General features: G+C 33.8%; 1 protein-coding gene across 1 annotated transcript in view; it reads right to left on the bottom strand.

The window, feature by feature from the left end:
- The window catches only part of MROH2B (maestro heat like repeat family member 2B), an 83,112-nt gene that overhangs the window by 44,052 nt on the left and 16,039 nt on the right, over positions 1-23,021 (bottom strand). Inside the window, exons 8-15 of the mRNA XM_051990345.1 lie at positions 22,629-22,721; positions 22,469-22,538; positions 14,110-14,223; positions 12,369-12,442; positions 10,840-10,962; positions 9,789-9,902; positions 6,767-6,920; positions 6,561-6,601 (exon numbers count right to left, since the gene is read on the bottom strand). Coding sequence (XP_051846305.1) covers positions 6,561-6,601; positions 6,767-6,920; positions 9,789-9,902; positions 10,840-10,962; positions 12,369-12,442; positions 14,110-14,223; positions 22,469-22,538; positions 22,629-22,721 — 783 coding nt within the window. The remainder of the gene's footprint in view (positions 1-6,560; positions 6,602-6,766; positions 6,921-9,788; positions 9,903-10,839; positions 10,963-12,368; positions 12,443-14,109; positions 14,224-22,468; positions 22,539-22,628; positions 22,722-23,021) is intronic.

The raw sequence follows: 23,021 nt of genomic DNA on the forward strand, positions 1-23,021 counted from the left end.
ATATATTTCCTCTCATCCCTTTGCCCTCATACTGGATCTGGAGTCAGAAATATTTAAGTTCAAATGCAGTCTCAGGAATTTTTTAGCTTCCCTGGGCAAGTCACTTCGGTCTGCCTTAGTGTCCTCAACTGTAAAACAGAATAATAATAATAATACCTTCTCATAAGGTTGTTGTGAGAGTGCCTGGCAAAAAGTAGATGTTTAATAAATGGTTGTTCCCTTCCTTTCCCATTACTTCTTCACAACCACATTGAAAAATAACTTGTAATAAATATATATAGTTTGATAAAGTAAAATTAGCTATTTCCCAGGAAGTGTCTCATTCTGCATCTTGAGCCAGTTACTTGTCAGTAGGTGGGTCTCATTTTTCATTATCAGTCTTTGACCACATGATTAGCCACATCATGGTTAGAGTTCTTAACTGATTTATTTGTTTTAGGGTTTTTTATATTTTCTTTTTTGTTTTTATTATTTTATTTTTCTATTTCTTAATTTCTACTTTATTATTTTTATATTATATTTTATTCTTTTAGCTGAAATAAAATGGAAGAGTTCCCAGGAATTAATTGATTTATTTTAATAATCACCCTGCAACTGTTCACTACTAATTCATCACTTAAAAAATTTATAATTTCATTGGTGTGGTTCTCCCCAGTTTTCCTCAGAATTAATTTCTGAATGGATTCTACAGTGACAGACCCCCACAAACATTCAGGATGAAAGAATTTTTCAGCTTAAGATATCTTGGAAGGATTTCAGGAAAATCTGTCTTGCTTGGACTGGGGTAGGGGGAGGGAGGGAATGTGATCCAGAGATTCATATCTATGGCTTAGGAGAAAGTCTTCATGAGCTACTATGATTGCATCCATCCCCCACTTTGATAACCAGTCTTCTGGTGATAAACCTAGCTCATCTAGGCTCAATTAGCTTAATACAATGATGTCAGGCTCATACTCTTATCACAAGATCCTGCACTCAAATCCTTTCAAGTTTAGTGGGACTAGCTGGGGTTTGCACCCTACTGATAAAAGTCTGAGGCCTGAGTAACCATAATGACACTTTCAAGTAAGACATATGGAACAATTTATTTCAAGTGTATTTAATTAGCTATGTTTATATACTAATATAACATAACAATATAATATAATATAAATACACCTAAATATAAATCAGGTATGATTAAGTAGATGAAAGAAAGATTCCATCACTCTTGACGAGACTATAGATATAGCAATTCTTAATCAGTGTGATTGGTACAAATGATAATTCTGCTTATGTAACATTAAACAGAGCTAATATGGAACAGACTTGTCTGGATCCCGAGGTCATAGAAAGAGATAGAAATCATTTAATTTTATTCCTTTCTTTTTCAGGAGGACAAATGATTTCTTCCAATGGAGTCAAGATGATGGAGAAAAGTCAGGGCATTGCTGGAGTTCTCCCCAGTTTTCCTCAGAATTAATTTCTGAGGATTCTACAGTGACAGACCCCACAAACATTCAGGATGAAAGAATTTTTCAGCTTAAGATATCTTGGAAGGACTTCAGGAAAATCTGTCTTGCTTGGACTGGGGTGGGGGGAGGGAGGGAATGTGATCCAGCACAGGTGCAGCATGGGGAATCTAGAGAAAGGCTTTTAGACAAAGTACTAGCCAATAGTGTTGACTCCTCTGGCTTGGTTCACAGTGTCAGTGCTTAGCAAGCCAGCTATGAGATCTTCAACACAAGCACAGAAGGCAAATTGTGAACCTCTGAAATTCATGAGGCACAACAAGCTGGGCTAAGCCAGGACAACGCAGCACAGTGGAAAACTGGCAACACCTTAGGCCCCAGCACAGATAAGTCAATAAAAGACTCCTGTCTCCTTATAAAAGATAATTGGGAAAATCTCCCCTGTGCCGTAGGAACAAAGCTTATCTTTTAAAAATGTGCAAAAAAAGAAAAAAAAAAAGAAATTGACAATAAAAAAAGCTACTATGGTGATAGGGAAAATCAGAACACAAACCCAGAAGAGGACAGCAATGGCAAAATGTTTACATATGAAGTATCAAAGGGGCATATAAATATGAAAGGGGCATATCAAGCTCAAAAGGTTCTCATAAAAGATCTCACAAAGAATTTTTAAAAAACAAAGTAAGAGAGAAGAAAAATTGGGAAAAGAAAAGAGAGCTATGCTGGAGATTTTGAAAAAAAAAGTCAACATCTTAAGGAAAAAAGCCAATGGCTTGGAAAAAGAAGCACAGAAATTGATTGAAGAAAGAAACTTAAAAATCAGAGCTAGTGAAATGGGAAAAATACATTGACTCCTTAAAAATAATTTGATGAAATGGGGAAAATGTATATACTGAAGAAAACAATTCTTTAAAAATAGATTTGTCAAAATGGAAAAAAAAAAAACATATACTGAAGAAAACAACTACTTTAAAAATATAATTAACCAACTGGAGAAGGAGATAAAAAAAGCTACCAAAGAAAACAATTCATTAAAAATTAGAATTGAAAAAATGGAAGCAAATGAGTCAATGAGACATCAAGAATCAGTCAAACAAAACAAAACAAAACAAAAAATAACAAAACAGAAGAAAATGTATATATACTCATTGGAAAAACAACAGACTGGGAAAGACAATTTAAGAATTATTGGACTACATGGAAGAAGAAGAAGAAGAAGAAGAAGAAGAAGAAGAAGAAGAAGAAGAAAAGGAGAAGGATAAGAAAAAGAAGGAAAGGAGGAGAAGAAGGAAAAGGAAAAAAAGAAGAAAAAGAGAGGGAAAGGGAAAAGGAAAAGGAGAAGGAGAGGGAGAGGGAGAGTGAAAAGGAGAAGAAAGAGAAGAAAAAAAGAAGAAAAAACCTGGATAGCATCTTTCAAAAAATCAATAAGGAAAACTACTCTTATAACCAGAGGGTAAAATAGCCATTGAAAGAAATTACCTATCATTTCCTGGAAAAGACCCCCAAAATTAAAACTCCAAGGAATATTGTAACCAAATCCTAGATCAGATCAAAGAGAAAATGTTATAAAGCAGCCAAAAATAAACAAATCAAATAAGGCAATCAGGATTACCCAAGAGCTAGCAGCTTCCACATTAAAGAATTGGAGGGCTTGGAAAACAATATTCAGAATCATAAAAAAGCTTAAACTTCAACCAAGAATCAACTGCCTAGCATAATTGAACATTATCTTTTAGAGGGAAAGATGCACATCAGTTAAATAGGGAATTTTATAATGATTTCTGATGAAAAGGCCAGAGCTGAACAGAAAATTTGATCTTCAAATATTCAAAGAGAAGCATATAAAAATAAAGAATAAAGGGAAAAATGTATAATTTAAAAGTTAAAATGTACATATCCCTTCATAGGAAGATGATAGCTGTAACTCTTGAGAATTGTAACTTTGTCAGGGCAGTTAGAAAGGGTATATACATTGTAGTGTGCTTTCTAGGGCCCTCAAATTGGGGTGCCAATATGTACTATGCTTTCTAGAGCCCCCACGCTGGGATGCCAAAATATACCATCTGGACTAGCTCTCTGGAGGAGTCTTAGTAGAGGAGTGATTGCAGAGGACCCATGAGAGTGATCAAAGATGGAGTCCATTTATTTCAAGTCTCAGCCCCTAAATACTTTAGTATTATTACTTACCTCCAGCACACTGAGCATATGCTAACTATAGTACCATTACATCACCATAGCACACTGCACAAGTGCTAATTATAAGCACCCTGCTATAAATATGTAAATGCTTCTTTACTGTTAGTATCCCTTGTTTCAAGTGGAACACAGGTGGCCATGCCCTCCTTGACGTCTCAGGAAGGATGAGATGTCCCAGAGGGAGATGGGATGTTGAACCAGACATTGTCATCAGGTTCCCTCTTGGCTGAAGGTCTTATACTTTACCCAGAATTCTCCCTTACTATCTGTGGCCTTCTACAGTACATAGATAGAAGTAAAAAGAGGAGGCAAAATGGGGTAAATTACATGACATGAAGAGGCACCAAAAAATCTATTACAGTAGGGAGAAAAAAGAGAAGGGCATTGGCATTGTTTGAACCTTAATCTCATCAGATTTGGCTGAAAGAGGAATTAACATATGCACTTAGTTTGGCATGGAAATTTGTCTTATCTAATAGAAAGGGAGGTAGAGAAAGGGGAAAGAAAAGGAAGTGGCTGATAGAAAGGAGAGCAGATTGAGGGAAGTGGGGATCAGAAGAAAAATACTAATGAGAAGGGAAAGAGTAAAAGGAGAGAGAAAACTATATGCAGGGAAAAATAGGACAGAGAAAATACAGAGTTGATATTCATAACTGTAAATGTGAATGTGTTGTACTCTCCCATAAAATAGAAATGGATAGCAGAGTGGATTAAAAGAAATACATTTGAAGCAGAGATACATACACAGAACAAAGGTAAAAGGCTGTAGCAGAATATATTATGTTTCAGTTGAAGTTAAAAAGAAAAGCAGGGGTAGCTGTCTGATCTCAGACCAAACATAGGAAAAATAGAACTAATTAAAAGCAATAAGAAAGGAAACTACATCTTCCTAAAGAGTATCATAGATAATAAAGTAATATCAATATTAAATATATATGCATCAAGTAACATAGCATCCAAATTCTTAGAGAAGTTAAGTGAGTTGCAGGAAGAAATAGCAAAACTGTAATAGTGAGTATCCCATTCTTCCTCTCTCAAAACTAGATAAATGTAACCACAAAATAAACAAGAAGTTAAGGAGATGAATAGAATTTTAGAAAAGTAAGGTCTGATAACTCTTTGGAGGCTACTGGATGGGATTAGAAAGGAAGACACTTTGTCAATGGTACAAGGCATTTACACAAAATTGACAGTTTATTAGGGTATAAAAACAACACAATCAAATGCAGAAAACAGAAATATTAAATCCATCCTTTTCAAATAATGATGAAATAAAAGTTACATGTAATAAAGAGCCATGGAATAGATAAAAATTTATTTGGAAACTAAATGATCTAATTTTAAAAAAAAGTGTGGGTTAAACAACAAATCATAGAAACAATCAATAACTTCATCCAAGAGAATGAGATAACATTTTTATGTTATCTCAAAATTTAAGTATGGGATGCAACCAAAGCAGTTCTTAAGGAACATTTATATCTCTAAATGCTTACATAAATAAAATAGGTGAAGAGGAGATCAATGAAAACTGGGCAGGCAAAAAAAAAAAGCTAGAAAAAGAACAAATTAAAAACTCCCATTAAATACTAAATTAGAAACTTTGATGAAAATCAGAGATATTAATAAAATTAAAACTATTGAATAAATAAAACTTAGTTTTATTTTTATGAAGAAAAATCAACAAAATAAATCAATTTGATTAGAAAAAAAAAGAAAAAAAGAAAACCAAATTACCAGTATCAAAAATGGAAACTGTGAATTCCAAAAATGGAAACCAATGAAGAGGAAATTAAGACAATAATTAGGAGCTATTTTCTCCAATTGTATGTGAATAAATATGACAATCTAAGTGAAATGGATAAATATTTACAAAATTATAAATTGCAGATCAACAGAAGAGGAAATGAAATACTTAAATACCCCCATATTAGAAAAAGAAATTGAACAAGCCATCAATGAATTCCTTTAGAAAAAATCTCCAGAGCCAGATCCATTAAACATTTGGTAGAATTCATTTGTAAAAGAGAAATTAATTTCAATATTATATAAACTATTTGGAAAAATAGGGGAAGAAGGAGCTCTAACAAAATCCTTTTATGACACTGATATGGGGCTGATACCTAAATCATGAAGTGCCAAAACAGTCAAAAAATTATGGATTGATACAAAAATTTTCAATTAAAATATTAGTAAAGAAATTACAGCAACTTATAATCAAGATAATACACTATGACCACGTGAGACTATACCAGGAATTCAGGGATGGTTTAATATAAGGAAAACTATCAGCATAATTGACCATATCAATAACAAATAGTAGAAATCATTTGATTGACTATCTAAATAGATGCAGAAAAAGAATTTGACAAAATATAAAACACATTCCTAATTTAAAAAAAAAAACATTAGAGAACATAGGAATGAATGGGGTTTTCCTTAAAATTATAAATTGCATTTATCCAAAGCCATCAACAAGCATTATATATAACAGGGATAAACTAGAAGCATTTCCAGCAAGATCAGGGGTGAAACAAGGATGCCCATTATCACTACTGTTATTCAACATTGTACTAGAAAATTTAGTTTTAGTACTAAGAGAATAAAAAGAACTTGAAATAATTAGAATAGGCAATGAAGAAAGAAAATTATCATTCTCTGCAGATAATATGGTGATTATTTTAGAGAATGCTAGAGAACCCACTAAAAACAACTTGAAGCAATTAATGACTTTATTTGGAAATTAACAACTTTTATTTGGAAAAAATAAAATACTACTGAGAATAAAAAAAAGATTCTCCCAAGGTCCCACACATATGTATAAGCAACAAATCTGGGATTTAAAGCTGCTTTCTCAATTTCATCCTAGTGTTTTTCCCCACATAATCCTCCCCTGCTTTATTAAACCATACTCACCAAAAGTCTGGCCAGTAGCTGTTGGGCCGAAGGAAGTTTCACTAGAAAGAGAAGTTAAATAGTAGTATTAGTGGAACTGGAATGATTCTGATTAGATTCAGAGCATGTTTTCACTTAGATCTTGTTGGATGGCATGAAGGAACCATGCTTTATATGGGAATATGTCCATAACAAGAAAAACAGTAGGGTTTTTTAAAAGTACAAACCTGGTCCAGCAGAGATGACAAGAGCTGTTGACTCATCAGCATACTGCTTCTTCTCCTCTGCCATCAGCAGGCTCCTAAGGATATTAAACAGATAGGGCAGAACTCCAGTATATTCCACTGGTACCACAAAAGTTAGGAGTTTTGGCCATAGCACCTGTTGAAAATATAGTGTAAGAGATCAAGGCTAGGTTATACCTTTCCATTTTTCTCTATTTATGGTTTTCTTCTTTTGCTATTAGAAAGCTCCATTAATATCCCCCTCCCCCTATATCTCTGTTTTGTCTCTCTGTGTCTGTCTTTCTCTCTGTGTGTTTCTGACTCATCTCAGATGCATAAGGAATTTGTGGCATAGAAGTGAATTATTTTCGTGAATTATAGTTTTGGAGAGTTGCCTCGATGGAAAGAAGAGATTAAGTGATTTATCCACAATGCCTCAGTCAGGGTGTGTTAGAGGTAAAATTAGAATTCATGCCTTTCTGACTCCAAGCCCAGTTTCTATCTATTATGCCATAATACAATCTGTTTTTGGATATACAAGTCAAATCCTGTTACTAGCAAATACTATTATAATAAAATGTCTCTATAATTAAAAAAAATTTACATAAGGGATCATTGTATGAAAGCTAGGCAAATAGAATCATTAATAGAAGTCTTAGTATTATTTCATTTTTGATGTTCCTAAGAGAAACTACTAGCTGTATGGGTTACCTTGACTATCAGCTTAGCCTCGATCTCTAGAAAAACAGTAATAATTCAAATTCACAACTGGTTCTAGTCAAACTTTCAACTTTGTTTTCATTTGGAATAGCCTTGTTTCTAATCTTCTATATCTGATAAGTTACAGTCTAAACAATTCTTTCTTCTAATGTCTTTTTAATGAATCATTTCTTTTTAAATTTCCATATAATGCTACCAGTGTACTCCAATGTCTCATAATTTCACACTGAAACTTGCTTGAATCTAGGTTACCATAGTAGTTCTTTCTTAGGATCCCCAATTCTAAATTCTCTCTCTATCCATACTTCACTTAACAAAATATCCTTCTCAAACATAAATTTGCATTGAATAAGATTAAAACTTAAAAAGAGTTGCTTTAATTTGCATTTGAAATATTTTTTATTGTGGTCATTTATAATTTTCAATTATTTGGAAAACCTTTTCATGTGGCTATATATCATTTAAGGATGTATACACAGTTTAGTCATTTTTATTTGCATTACTTTAAAATTGAAATTCAGAACAGTTAAGCTACTTCATAGATTTACTGCTAATGCGTGAACATATTTATTTTTCCATAATCACTTGCAAAGTATGAATCAGTCCCAGATGCAAAGACACTAAAATCCCTTTTCTTAAGATTTTTTTCATCTCTGAGAGCTTAAAAACTCTAAAGGGCCAGAGTTTTGACAATACCATCACAGAGATTAAAAACTAGGTGAGGATAATATATAATAAGGGCTACAGGAGTTGAGAAAAGGAGATATAGTTATGGTCTGGGTGACTTGGGAAAGCTTCATAGAAAAAGAAGGGATTTAGGACTTGAAACTTGAAACTTTGCAGTTGTCTTTTGTTCCTATCTTTTTGTTTTCCCTTATCCAGTTAGTGGCAAAATTCCTATTGATTTCACTTCTGCAATATTACAATTTGTCCATCCTTTTCTATCTCACTTTTTTGTTTTGCTTTACTATGTTTATTTTTTTACAAAAGTGTTTTTTGAAGGGGGTGGTGTATATATGTGAGAGAGATACTAATAATAATGGTGCCAAAAAGGGGGAATTATTGAGGCTATTCCCAAATTCCCAAGTGAAATAGGGTATCTTAGGAATAATTTTCCTTTTATTCTAGATTTGATAGGAAAGCCTGTATGAACACTGAGATTTGTAAAAGTTTTTGATAAGATATAGACAGCTATAGCTTTAGGAAATGTCAAAGAACTAGAAGGAGGAAGAAGAAGAACCATTGAAAACAGAAAAACAAACATCTAGAATATGAGGAGAATTTGGAGGATGTATTGTTATGGAAGACAGAGAAGACAGAGTATGAAGAAGAAAGAGTAATATAAAGTTTCAAATGTTCTGGCCGGTGAAGGGATTATTGATGCCATCACACACACAAAAACATTTATTAATTTCTGATTGTGCCAGGCACTGTGAAAAGAACTAGAGCATGCATGTAAATAAGACATTTTCTGACATCAAGGAGTTTATTTTTTAAGAAAGAAAGATAACATATAAATGGAAGATGGGAAGGTGTGGAGCATGATGACTGGGAAATAAAGTAGAAGCTTGACTTCAGGGAATATAAGATGAGAGCTCACCAATTAGAGTCCAAGATGGTTCTAGGAGCAAAGTTCATGATCTCAGTGGAAGGGGAGAGGAGATTTTGTGGTGTTAATACAAGGGGGCATGGTGCAAAGATGGCTAGAAAATGCTATTAGAGAGAACAGCCTTAATGGAGAGTGGAAAGGAACAGTAGATTAGGCTGAAGAATGGTGAGGAGGAATCATTAGGTATTAGCCTACTTTTTTCAAGAAGTTTTGGAGAGAGGAGACTAAAAAAGCTTCAAAAAGTGTTATATACACAAAAAGAAATGCTGAAATATTGAATGGATGAATTATCTGCTAATTAATATCTATTTTGACTAAATGAGTTATCTCAGCTTGTTAAAGTATTAAATCAATTATCTATAGTCAACAAGAAGGATCTAGATGATGTAAGTAAGGGAAAGAAAAAGGCTATGAGTGGATAGGACACAGAGAAGGCCTTGGGGCCTTGAAACTAAGGCAAATTAGGTCACTAAGCTGCTTTTATTCCCTCTAAAAACAAATCTAAGATTCCTGCATCAATATGACCACTTACTTCATGATAGAGGCTCAGATAATGGCTCACCAAATAGAGGATGAAAATGTTTGTATATTTCCAACTGAGATAAATTCTACCCAACACTTCAATCCACATGAAAAGGGTATACCCACAATATATATACATATATAGCTCAAGGGCAACAAAAGATAATTACTTACTTGGGGCATTCCATTAACAAGTGGGTCCAATCCCCGTAGGACTTGGAGAGAAATTTCTAGGACAGAATTTTCTGCCACGAAGTACTCCTGGTTGATGGGCCTTATTGGATCCACCTTTAAGAAAGACAAAACTGGTTACTTCCTAAGAATCAGATTTTTTAACTCTTGTCTTTCACTTTGGCAAATCTTTGGTAGAGGATATACTTGGTCAAGAATTTAGACTATGTTTAAAAGAGTTGGAGATTCATGGGTAGTTCTGTAGACATAGAACCTTGTCTCCAATATCAGGATCCCCTCTTGATTAAAAAATAATACCATTATTTGATACTTACTTTTTATGTTGAGCCTTCTCTATTGGAAATTTTGTGACATTTCTCCATAGAATAAGAGCATTATATAATCCCAGAATTGAAAGGGACTTTGGAGGTTGTCTAGTCCAACCTGAAGAATAAATTCCTCCTACAGTATCCCTGACAAATCATTAATCTTAGATTTATCTCATAAAAATTGGGCATAGAGAAGTAAATTACATATATATGTATATGCATATATATGTATGTGTATATTTGTGTATGTGCATATATATATGTATCTGTATGTATCTATTATTCTCTGTGATACTCCAACTGAATAGAATTTTTATATGGTTTAATGATGCCAGAGGAAGTGGGTGTTACTCAGCTATTTTTATAATGGCCTAGAAGATTCTGTCTATCCACCCAAGGATAAGATGGTTTTTTTTTGACCTTTTGTTTATGTGGTGAAAATATTCTAGATAGAATAAAAGAAGATGGTTTTCATTGAAACAGAGAAAAACCTGAGTTTAAGCTATTTTGACTCTGGTTTTTCTTACATAGCACTTATACCAAAGAGTCATCAATCAGCCAGGGTTCAGTTATAATCTCAGAGAGCTTATAGTAAGCTTCAGTTATTTTACCGAGACAATTCCTTTCAGTTTGGTGGTGGTGGGGATTCAGATATAAATGGTGAATATTACTGGCATAAGCTCTGGACCAGTAATAGTCTGAAAACATAGTATTCAGAACCCTACCAAATTCCTCCTGGAAAATGCAAACTGGAAGAAGATATATTCAATCAGTTGCCACCCTTCACTTGCTTCCAGATAGCCCTTTTCACACATGCTTTGGATGAGGAGGAGAGTAGAAGTCCTCACCTAGAATAACAGAAACGTGTACATGATATATGATGTTAAATGGAACAAAACTTGATTTCTTTTATTTTCCTGAGTCACTCAAATAAAATATTCTTCAAAAGTAATGTAGTGAGAAAATGTTACTTCCTATTCCTTGAACATGACCCTCTATATCTCACTTCAGTCCCTTTTTGTTTGTCTTTCATACTTGGAATGCTCTTTCTCCTCATCTTCACTTCCTAGCTTCTCTGCATTCCATCAAAACTTACCTCAAAATCAGTCTCCCATAGGAGCCCTTTCCTGGTCCCTCAAGTTACTTTCATCCATTTTGTGCATTTCAAACTTTTCCCCCACTAGAATTCTATTTGAGAGCAAGGCCTATTTGTATCACCAAAACCAACTCCCTCCTGCCATATCATTTGGAATTTTATAGGTAGAAAATATCTTTTTTGTAGGTAAAATATTACCTCTTTTTAAGAAAAGCTCAGAATAGTAGAAGTATGCTCAAATCTTATTAGTAATTTACTACATAATAGTGGATTATTTGATTTGATTGGAAATATAATACTTCATTGGAGGACAGCAGAAGGATATTTGAACACAAGACATTGACAAGGAAAGGCAAGGTCAGGCAAGATACCGCAGTAGACAGTATAAACAGGGTATGTTCAGAAAGGAAGTACAAAGGTATCCTATCCGTTACAAATTTTCCTTGGGCCAGCACTTTGCCTTTAAGGATTCAGTGAATTTTCCTTTGGCCCCAAATTCTCCCCAGGAACTCTCTTTCATCTTTCTCACATAAAACATAACCTGTCTATTCACTATGCCCGATCACTGTGTAGAGTCAATGAAGCTATGATTATTTTAAAAGCAGTTACCATATATTAGAAAGAAGTTAGATGCTAAGTGCTCTAGAGAATTTTGGTGTACTATTTTTACTTAATGTGATCTAGTAAAATGCCTGTATCTTCTTCTAGAGCTGAGGCCTTCATCCATCAGACATGTATCCAAGCACCTCCCATCTGTAAGACTCTTTATTCCATTTATGATAAATACAAAAAATAAAAGTTTCTTTACTAAGTATTAAGGAGAAAACTTTAATGTCTATTAGACATTTATTCAGTACTTGTTTCTATGCTATATGTGTTAGGAAAAGTAACAGATAATTTATTAATAATTGAAATTACTCAGTGATATGATTAATTCAAATATATCCCATAATGTTTTCTTCTGAGGTCTGTTTCTTCTATAGAATTTCAGTTTTGTGGAATATATGTATTTTTTAAATAAAAAGGTAAATTGAATTTTGGGCATTATGATTCTGACATTTTTCTTTTTGTCATTCTAATTTACAGTTCAAAGTCTCATGACCATTTTATGCATTCCTTTTCTGACAAGCAAATGAAAGATCCTATCCAACCTCTTACTTTTATACTGTAATCATCCATGGCGATTTTGACTGTCCTTTCAATTAAAGTAATATAATCCCTCAATTTGGGCTCTGAAAAACACAAAGACAGAGAGACACTATTAAATAGCAACCTAAACTATTCTGAGACTCAAGAGAATTCCTCAGAGAATTGAAGATAATCACATCTTCCTGTTCTAAAATCAAAAGTAATATTTGTTAATGCTGTTTTCTCTCATTTTAGTTCCTCACCTTTTCACTAGTTTTGGTTGTTCTATTTTGAATTAATTCTCATCAATTTCTCTTAATCCCTTTAAAGTATGGCATCATTGATGCATGTTAGTAGATGCTGTTGGGCAATGGGACTGCTTTTGTTCCTTTGGGTTCTTCTTGGTGGTTAATTTATTTTGTTAGGTCCCCATACCTATATGCTACAGTGATCACAAATATATTATTTGTGCCTAACTTTGTTAGTAATCAATAGGCTGCAATTGAAAGAACTTTTAGTTACTTGTCCATTCAAAGATTCTAAAGTCCAGCTCCAAAAAAATAATCCTTTGATGCTATCTCATTCAGCTGGGGTTTTTGGGGAGAGGTGTGGAGGATTCCTTTATGGTCTATTTATTTGATCTATTTATTTGAATATAATCTGATTCTTATTTAAAAAGAAAACAATAACACTAGTATCCCTAACTTTGCTTGATATTGATTATTTGAATTCCCCATTGTATTAAAGGTTTAAGGTTTTTTTTTTTTCTTTCCCATGTATGAGTTTATCTTTTTTTATTCTTCCTATTTCTCTAATAAATTCCATCCTTTTGCATTTTAATCCTTTCTCCAATATATTACCAGCTTGTCAGGAGGTCTGACTACTAATTGTGGCTCCAGGATCAAATATAAAGTACTCTACTTGATATTTAAAGTTCTTCATAATTTTACCCCTTCATATATTCCAGAAGTCACTAGATGTGGGATCTTAGGAAGGTATCAAACTCTCTGAGCCTCAATTTCATCATCTGTGAAATAAAAATAACAAACTCTGCACTACTTTCCTCAAAGGGACACCATGATGAGCCAAACTAGATATTTAAGTGTTTTGAAAAGATATAAAAGTTGTGTAGTGACTTGTAAACAGCAATGGATTTAGCAGTAGCAGCAACTTTTTTTTTCTTGATACTCACAGAGTTGTGAAAATCTCACATCTATTTTGAAAACTATTCTATACAAATGTAAGTGCATCATACAGACATGCAGAGGTGATGGAATATGGGTAAAGTGGGATATTCAGCAGGTGCTCAGTTACATTTGCTGGGGGAATGGAATGGGACAGGCACAAGTACTGCAGTCAAGTTTTGGTGTAGGGATGGAAGATTAGGGGTCAGAATGAAGGAATGCTAGGCTGGACTGAGTAAAAAGATGGGTAGAGGAGATTGGTTTCCTTAAAAATATATAGGTCTTTATGAAGATTTGTTTAGCTATCCAACTAACAATTTTCTATAAATATGATAGAAGAAAAAGTGAAATGAAAATGTGTATTTTAAAGAACCCAAGAATTAAAAGCTCAATAATGCTAGAATCATGAAATGATAAAAATTAAAAATAAATCTATTAAAAGAGATAATTAAAACAGGCTCTAAGAAGGGTATTATGAAATAGATTTGGGAGAGCAATGGAGCAGAATGTATAGGAGTTTGGTAGGTTTTGGGACAAGCTTCTGGATCTAAAGGAAGCCTTTCACATTTTAGTTTTCTCTTACTTACCATCAGCATAGACGGCAGATCTTAAAAAAGAGAATGTTCCCACTCTGATATTCTCATCACCGAATCTCACTTGTTCTTCAAAAAATTCCAGCAGGTCTGCTGTGTTGGAATGCGCTGTAGGAGTGGAAGAATCCTGAGATCAGGGAGAACTTAACTTTATATCAAATTATACATTTGAAGAAAACAGCAAATTACCAAAGCAAAATCCCAGATTGTGGCATTATAGTGAGTAAAATTACAGAATCAGTATCAGAAGTTATTTCAAAAAAGGAAAAAAGGAATTATAGGTGGAAAAGACCTTATAATTCATAGATAACAGTTCATAGGATCATAGATTTAGAGGTGAATAGGATCTTAGTACTAGGGACATACAACCATTAAGTATCCAAGGCAGAATTTGCTCTTAGGACTTTGATTTTATTTTTCAGAAGGAGAAAACAAAATGAAGGAGTTATAGTGATAAAATTACAAAGCTAAGTAAATAGTAAAACTGGGTTTCAAATACAGGGAACCTGATCCCAAAGTCAGTGTTCTTTGCACATATTATAGCTAACAGGATAGATCTAACAGGATCCAAGACAGAAATCCTGTCTATATTTCCAATCACAGTCGATCTAGCCTCTGCTATATTGCCAGAATCTTCTAGACAGTCTTATTCTACTTCAGGACAATCCAATTATTAGGTTTCCCTTATGTTCAGCCCATGTTTTCCTCCAGTCTCCTAGTTCTTCCATTTAAAGCTGCAAAGAATAAGCATCATCCCTCCTTCAATAATTTTGTCACATTGGATCACAGTTTCTTCAGTGTCACAGAGTCATGGAGACATATTTGATTTCTGTTCCCACCTCCAATCTCTGCTTGGTGATTTCCTAGTGGTTCCAAAGAACACGATCAAAACAATGATTTGCTCACAGTGAATGTACTTTCATCCTTTTCCTGATAAGGGAGAGCCAGAGAAGAAGGAAGGAATTTATTATGCACTTCTGACTCTGGACTGATACAGTGCAGACATGGCCGTCAGCCCTGTACTGTATCCAAGCAGTTCTATGGCTTCTTTATCCCTTTTGTCAGTGCCACTGGCCAAAGATTTAAAGAAAGAAGCTAAAAGTTATCAAGGTATCTATGAAAAACAAGAATCTACATTTCACTGGATTCTTATGGAGCCACTGGAGTGTTTTAAAGTCACAAGTAAACTATGCTTTTTTTTGGGGTTTGGTTTGGTTTTTGTGGGGGAGGCAGGAAATTAGGGTTAATGACTTGCTCAGAGCCATACAACTAGTAAGTGTTAAATATCTGAAGTTGGATTTGAACTTAGGTCCTCCTGACTTTAGGACCAATGTTCTAATGTTCCATCTAGCTGCCCCTTTGATAATTTTCTTTTTCTTTTTTAAGCATGTGTATTTTAAAGAAGCATATTGGAACTGTTGTAAAAGCTGGATGGATAGAAGGAAAAGATTCAATTCAACTCAATTTTAAAAGTACGTTCACAGTGATGCAGCCTCAGTTCTAGCTAGGTGACTACAGACGAGACCTTTAATCTCTCAACTGAGTAGGTTGTTTTAGATTATCTCTAAAGTTTCTTTCAGCTCTAAAATTGCATAATGCTATTATTTTTTTACATTTGGCTGGATAAGCTCCTGGCACATGGCAATGAACTCTTAAGAAATCAGATATTAATTTCGGGAGAAAGTGATGAATCTTGGTGATAGATGAATCCTCATTCAAAAGAAATTAGCTAAGGAAAGCAGAGAGGATAATATGTTGTTTCTAGCAAATATAATTTTCATGAAAGATGAAATCTGCCAAAAGCTACACACTTTTTCTAACATATGCAAAATCTATGATACTTATAATTACCACCACCACCATCTTCATCATCATCATCATCATCTTCTTCTTCTCCTTTTCTTCTTCTTCCTTCTTCTTTATTCTTTGCCCTCATTCTCAAAATAGCTGACAATTGTATCAAACTTTAAAAAATCAGGAAATATCCCTAATGATTTAACTCCTGGGAAGAAAACTGAAAGTTTGAGGATATGTGGGTTGTGTTTCCTATCTCTTTTTAAAGTTTCAAATGGAGGAGGATTCTGGGAAGATGGCAGAGTAGGTCAATAAATTTCAAGCTCTACAGATTTCCCTCACAAACAGAGCAAACTTGCACCTCAGGATGAACACAGACTGGTGAACAATTAAAGATGCTGGGGGAGAGGGGTAGAACAGGGGTTCTCTTGATATAAACCAAGAATATCTGAAGAAAAATAAACCCCAGACTAGGGGTTAATTGTTGTGAAGTACAAACACCTCCAAGCTAACTCTGAAGAAACACCAAGAGGGGACCCCTGGGGTTATCTGGGTTTGGCTGGTGTTTTAGCAGGAACCACAGAAACTTTCATCTCCTGGATTTTGTGTGCAGAGTAGGGGTCTGAGTCCAGAAGATAGAGGGAACCTCTGCTAATTAGAACACCAAGCTTACCAGTGCTGCAGAGATGGCTCTGAGTGAGAAGGAACCAGTACCCTAGTTAGTGCAGAAGCAGTGGGGCAAAGAGGCTGCTGGCTTCAAGCATTGGCAGGAGTGGGGAAGCTGTTAGTTTGGGTTTCCAGTCAGAAAGGAGAGCTGAAGTGAAACTAGAGGCAACATCCCCAGCATCCCATGGTTAGAGGTGCTTATACTAATATTCATTAAAACATGAACCAACAAAGAAGAGATCTAACCATAGAAACTTAGTATGGGTACAGGAAAGATTGGAGTTCATCTTCAGAAGAGGACACTGAAGTAAAAAGAGCTTCTTCTACCCCAAAAAGTAACATGAAATGTCTCCCTGCCCAGAGAACTTACAGAAGAACTCAAAAAAAGAATTTAAAAGGCAAATGAGAGACGTTGAGGAAAAACTAAAAAAAAAAATAAATAAAAACCAGACAAGAAAACAGAATGTGAAAAAAGTTATTCAACTAGAAAAAGAGATAGAATCTTAAAGATAAAAATAATTCTTTAAAAATTAGGATTGGCCAAGGGAAATCCAGTGAAGCTGCAACAGACCAAGAAATAAAACAGAATATAAAGAATGAAAAAATAGAATAAAATGTGAACATCTTATATAAAAAACCAACAGATCTGGAGAATGAGTCAAGAAAATTTAAGAATAATTGGACTAACTGAAAGCTGTGACCAAAAAAAGGACATTGACACAATAATAAGAAATAATTGAAGAAAATTATCTTAAGTAATAGAACATGTGGGGAAAGAAGAAATAGGAAAAAATCAACCAATTATCACTTCAAAAAGAAAAACACATAGGAATATTATTGCCAAATTTTGAAACCCCCAGATCAAAGAGGAAATTTTGCACGAAAAAAGAAAAAAAATTCAAATATGCAGGAGCTAAATTTGAATTGTACAGGACTTAGTAGCAACCACAATAAAAGGACTGCAGGTTTTGGAATCATATATATCAGCAATCAAAAGAATTATGTTTATAGCCAAAAATATCATCTCCAGCAAAATTATCTATAAAATTGAATGGAAAAAATGGACATTCAATGAACTTGCAGATTTTTCAGGACTTTATATTTTCAACCAAACCTGAACTCAATAGAAAATTTAACATATAAGAACCAATATCCAAGATTAATTTCAAGGAACTTAACATGGAAAAATCATCTATGTTTTTTTATATAGAAATATGTACTATATGTTTAAGATTGATATCAGTAATTGTGTAGCTTGGGAAAAAAAGTTATACAAATGAGATGCAGAGGAAAAATAGACACAAGAGGCATTAGAAGGGGGAAGAGGGCTTGTTGTTCTGAAAACTTACATCAGGAATGCATTAAATAAGTAATTAAATTAAATACCACATTTTTATTATATTTATTATATATGTTATATATAATTAAATTAAATTAACCACATATATACCAAGAAGAGTATAGTACTTTCCAAGATCTATAAAGATCTGTATAAGAGGAGAGAGATGGATGGAGGGGGAAATAAAGGGTGGCATAAGAAGACAAGGGAGGGATTTATGGATAGGGGTTAATTTTAAGGCAAGTTAAGGAGTAGAATTCAAGTAGAAGAGTTAGCATAGGAAAGAAGAGATATACACAAACACTGCAACAAGAAGTAGGAGTGAATATAGATATATGTATATCTGTGTATATATAGTCTGTGGATGGGTGTAAATATGTGTGTGTGTGTGTGTGTGTGTGTGTGTGTATCTGTGGGTGCGTTGGTGGGTATGTGTGTGTGCCTAACTGTGTGCTTGACTGTGTATGTGTGTACATGTATGTGTATATATCTATTGCTTGAGGAAAATGAGAGGGGATGAAAGGAGAAAAAAGAATAAAGTAAAAAAAAAGTATACATTAGGAAAAAAAAAAGAACAACCTGCAAGGAAGCAAAGAAAAGCTGGGCACTCATGAATACAATTCCTTCTATTATATATGCTTTGAATAGAAATTTACTTTTACCTATTTTCAATCCTTCCTGATATTTCTAGACACATGACAACATTCTGTTTTTTTATTGTTTTGTTTTATTTTCCTTTTCTGTCTTTCTTTTTCCTATTCTTTAAAAAAAACTCAGAAAATTAAAAAAATTCAGATGGAAACTTTGGAAGAGAAGTAAGTACTTGGGGAAAATAGTATCTCCATAAAGAGAATGCTGAAGAAGAGGGTTTAGTATTATATACCATGGCTTAAGATACTGGTTCCTAGTTAGGAAGAGTGCACATTTAACAAAGAGTGGAAACAATATTTTTGGTTGGAGACTAGTTAATTTGATCCAGCAGTATAAAGTGAAGAATAGATAAAAGAAGGCAAATACCCAGGTAAAGCATTCAAAAATATGAGGACAATAGATATGATGAGGAACAATGGAAGGTATCATGAGGAATTCAGTTACAAAAAGGGAAGAAAGCATTTCTATATCATGAATATGTCCTTCAAGAAGAGAATCAAAGTGTTGAACATAGGAAGGACCAAATAAAATGAAACCAAATGAAATTGATTACATTCTCACAGGAAATGACTGATAAAATCATTTACAGTCAGACCATTAACTTATTAGAAAAAAGGATAAAAATCATTATCAAATGAGGAGAACAAAAATGAGGTACTTAAATTTATCTGTGAGTTCATGAATATGGAAAGTACCTTTATTAATGCAAATCATAATCCATCATTCTTGCCTATTTTTTATCCGGCCACAAGAATATACCAGCACTGAATGTGTTAGAGGCCCTTTTCACTTTCTCCTGCTATCTGAGGGTACCAGGTCACATACTAGCTATCTACATGAAACATAGGAAAATAAGATGTATTCAATTGAGGCAATGCTGACCTTTTTAATCACTTTTCTCATAGGATGTATTTTTATTGAGTCATACATTCCATTATCCTTCTGTCACTTTTCCCTCCCACACTCCACATTTGTTGCCTTGCTCTTACATAGGTACTCTCCCTATATTCTGTTCTCTTCTTCTCCTTTAGTTGCAGACAATTTGTTGCAGCTTTAAGATAACTCCACTCTGAGGCTGTCTTGAAATGAAGGAATCTCTTTATCATAAGAAAGTTCAGCCTCATTGCTTACTTGTAATATCAACCTGTTCTTTTAGGAATGATGATAACCTATTAGAATTCATTCTTCAGTAATTAACATATTCCCACCCCATCATACTTTACTCATTCCAGTGATTTTGAACCACCTTCTATCACTGTACACATATCATATAACTGTCCTTCCCTTCATCCCCACAAGTATCATTCCAAATCTGCCTATCCCTTCCACTGTGCTCTCTGGAATATCTGGTTTATAGGTAAAAATTTGCTTCTATCTTGAAGCTTTTACTTTCTTATCCCTTTTCTCTTCTATTATTATTGTTTTAATCATTTAAAAACAGAAAAAAATTATAGAATAGTGTAATGACTTTGACATAAATATCTAGAAATATTCTACAATAGATCATAAAATAGATTTAATCTTCAAGGGCTCAGGAGGAGAGAAAGTTAACACTTAGAACTAAATGAACCAAAAAAACCATAGCAAATTAATCTCAGTCTCCTTTATGTATTTATGCATTTATTTGTTTGCTTGCTTATTAGTTTTTGTATAGAGCCAGCAAACTGGAAGATGAAAGAATTATCTCTGATAAAACATATTTAGATTTCATCAGGGCATTTGACAAATTATTTTCTGATACAAGATTCTTGTGTGCAAGATGAAGAAATGTGGACTGGATGATAGTAAAATTGAATGGACTCATACCTTGTTGAATAATCACTCAACTATAAAGATTGTAGTTTCAATGGATTGATGCCAATCTGGAGGGACATCTCTAGTGGCACATTTCAGGGATCTGTCTTTTATTTAGTTCTGCTCTTCATTTTTTTTTTTTATCAATAATTTAGAGTAAGATGTGCCAGGCTTACCAAATTTGCATATGACACAAAGCTGGGAGGTATAGTTAATTAATGGAATTCACAGTCAGGATCCCCAAAGACTTCAATAGGCTGAAACAACGTGTCAAATCTAATAAGGTGAAATTTAATAGAGAAAGATATAAAATCATACACATCATTTTAGGAGATGGAATGATTTAGAGTTAGTTCATGTGTGCAAAGTTTTAGGGATTTAATCTGATTGTAATCTCTCTATCAGTCAACAGTATAATATGGATGTCAAAAATGCTAATGCATTTTTACTACATTAGGCTACATTAATAGAATTATAGTGTCCAAAATAGAGGAGGTTATGGTTTTGTAGTACTCTCTACTAATCAGAGCACATTTGGAATATTGTGTCATTCAATTCCAGATGTCACATTTTATAGCAGATGTTAATTAAGGAGAACACATTCACAGGAAACCAACTATAATGATAAAGGGATTCAAAATGATGTTAAAAGAAGAAAGATTGACAAACCTGGAAGGTATTTATTGTGGGGAAGAATGCACACAGAGGGAGCATAATTGCTGTGCTTTAATATTTGAAGGACTGTCTGATGGAAGAAAGATTGACTTTTTCTGTATGGTTTTAGTGTGAAGAACAAGGATCAGTGAATAGAAGATAGAAGTAGAAGGTGCACAAAGATATTATACACACACACACACACACACACACATAAAACAACAATTTGTTATATTTTAACTATCCATATTTGTTATAGGCTTCCTTCCCTCTCCCTTTCCCCTGCCCCCTGAAATGGGCAAGTGAAGGAAGAGAAATTAAGATTTTTTTTTAATTGAAAAAAGGCTACAGGATGGCCATACTTTTCTTAGCCAATGACACATTTCTTTTCCTGTACCATCAGAAAAATGCCTTTATCCTTCTTATAGAAATAATAAGAAATTTTTCCACTGACTTGGATGATAGCATGGATTATGCACTTTCCAAGTATCCATAGTACAAGAAAATAAAAAAAAACAACAGTTAGCATGTAGAACAGAATTAGGATCTAAAAAAATTTTTAAGTTGAAACAATGGGCTAATTCCAATAATGTGAAATGTAATTGGGATATAAAGAGTCATCTGTGGAAGAATAGGCTATGGGAAGGATGTCTGGACAACAGCTAATATTAAAAAGTATTTTATTATTTTAGTAGATTGACAATTCAATATTTTATCAACAATGTTGACTAATAACAGCATTATAGAGATAGGGAATTTAGAAAAAGGAAAGCAACAGTATGAGTAAAGTTCTTAACAAATTTGAGAATATCCAGTAAGGGTATCTGAGATAATGAGATGATTGCAATCCATATTAAATGAGTTCTGTTTAGAAAAACTGTTTGTTTAACCTAGTGAATAGAAGACTGGTAATTATTACCAAGTATTTTAAGGACTGCCATATGGAAGAAGCCTATTTTTGTTTTATGTGGCCCCAAAATGCAGATCCTGAAACAATGGATGGAAGTCACTAAAAGGCAGACGCTATGTTATTATAAGCAAAAATTTCATAACTTTTAGAGCTGTTCAAATGTAGAATTGATAATGAGCTATTCATAAAAGAATCTTTAAGTGGAGTTTGGGTGAACACAATTTTTAGGGATGTTGTAGAAGGCCTCTTGCTCAAATTGGATGTGTTTACGTTTCAGGTGGGATCAGATTGGTTATGAAAATCTGAAGCAAACACTGAATAAATGAGGAGTTGCTTTGGAGACAATCATTGGAAGCATGGAAGAATATAAGAAGGAATCCAAAGGAGGAAGGACAGTATTAAATGAAAAAAAGCTAGTGATATGCCTGTCAGTGTTTCTTCATCACTGCTAGTAAACCTTTTTATTGAGGATGCACTAGGGTCCTGTTTACATTGAGTGCTTGGCATTCAGCTAGGTTTTTTTGCTTCCTACCAGATGTTCTTACCCAGAATGAGGAAACATTGTACAGCTTCATTTTCATTTTCCTTAACTCTTAGCTCTGAGATGCCACAGATCTGTGGAATAAAGAGGGACAATTATGAAATGGAAACTAAAGAGGAAAAGCAATACTGTTAGAAAAATAAAGACAAAAGTCTACTTCTTACCTGTTTCTGTAAGAGAGTAAAGATGGAACTTTTTGTGTTCTTTGGAATGCAGACTTCATAAAAGTCGGCTGCAGCCAATAATTGTTTTAGACTCTGAAATAATGATGATTCATATTTACCCAGTATTTCTAAATCTAAGGTGGAAGCTGCTTAGATAGATTACCTGATAGATAAAGGTGGAACAGGAGTATAATATGCAACAAACAGGGTATTAATATCATTTTGGCAGGTACAGGAAAGGACAAAACCCGCTTGGGATACAGCGTTTGTATTTGTCACTTCTAATCATTTATGTAATATTTCCCTACCTTAGCAGCCTCAGATATAGAGGTAATAAAGAATTTTGATCACCTAGCTTCACTACTTTTTATATTCATATTAATTTTATATTTA

The sequence above is a fragment of the Antechinus flavipes genome, chromosome 1, assembly GCF_016432865.1.
Source record: "Antechinus flavipes isolate AdamAnt ecotype Samford, QLD, Australia chromosome 1, AdamAnt_v2, whole genome shotgun sequence".
NCBI lineage: Eukaryota > Metazoa > Chordata > Mammalia > Dasyuromorphia > Dasyuridae > Antechinus > Antechinus flavipes.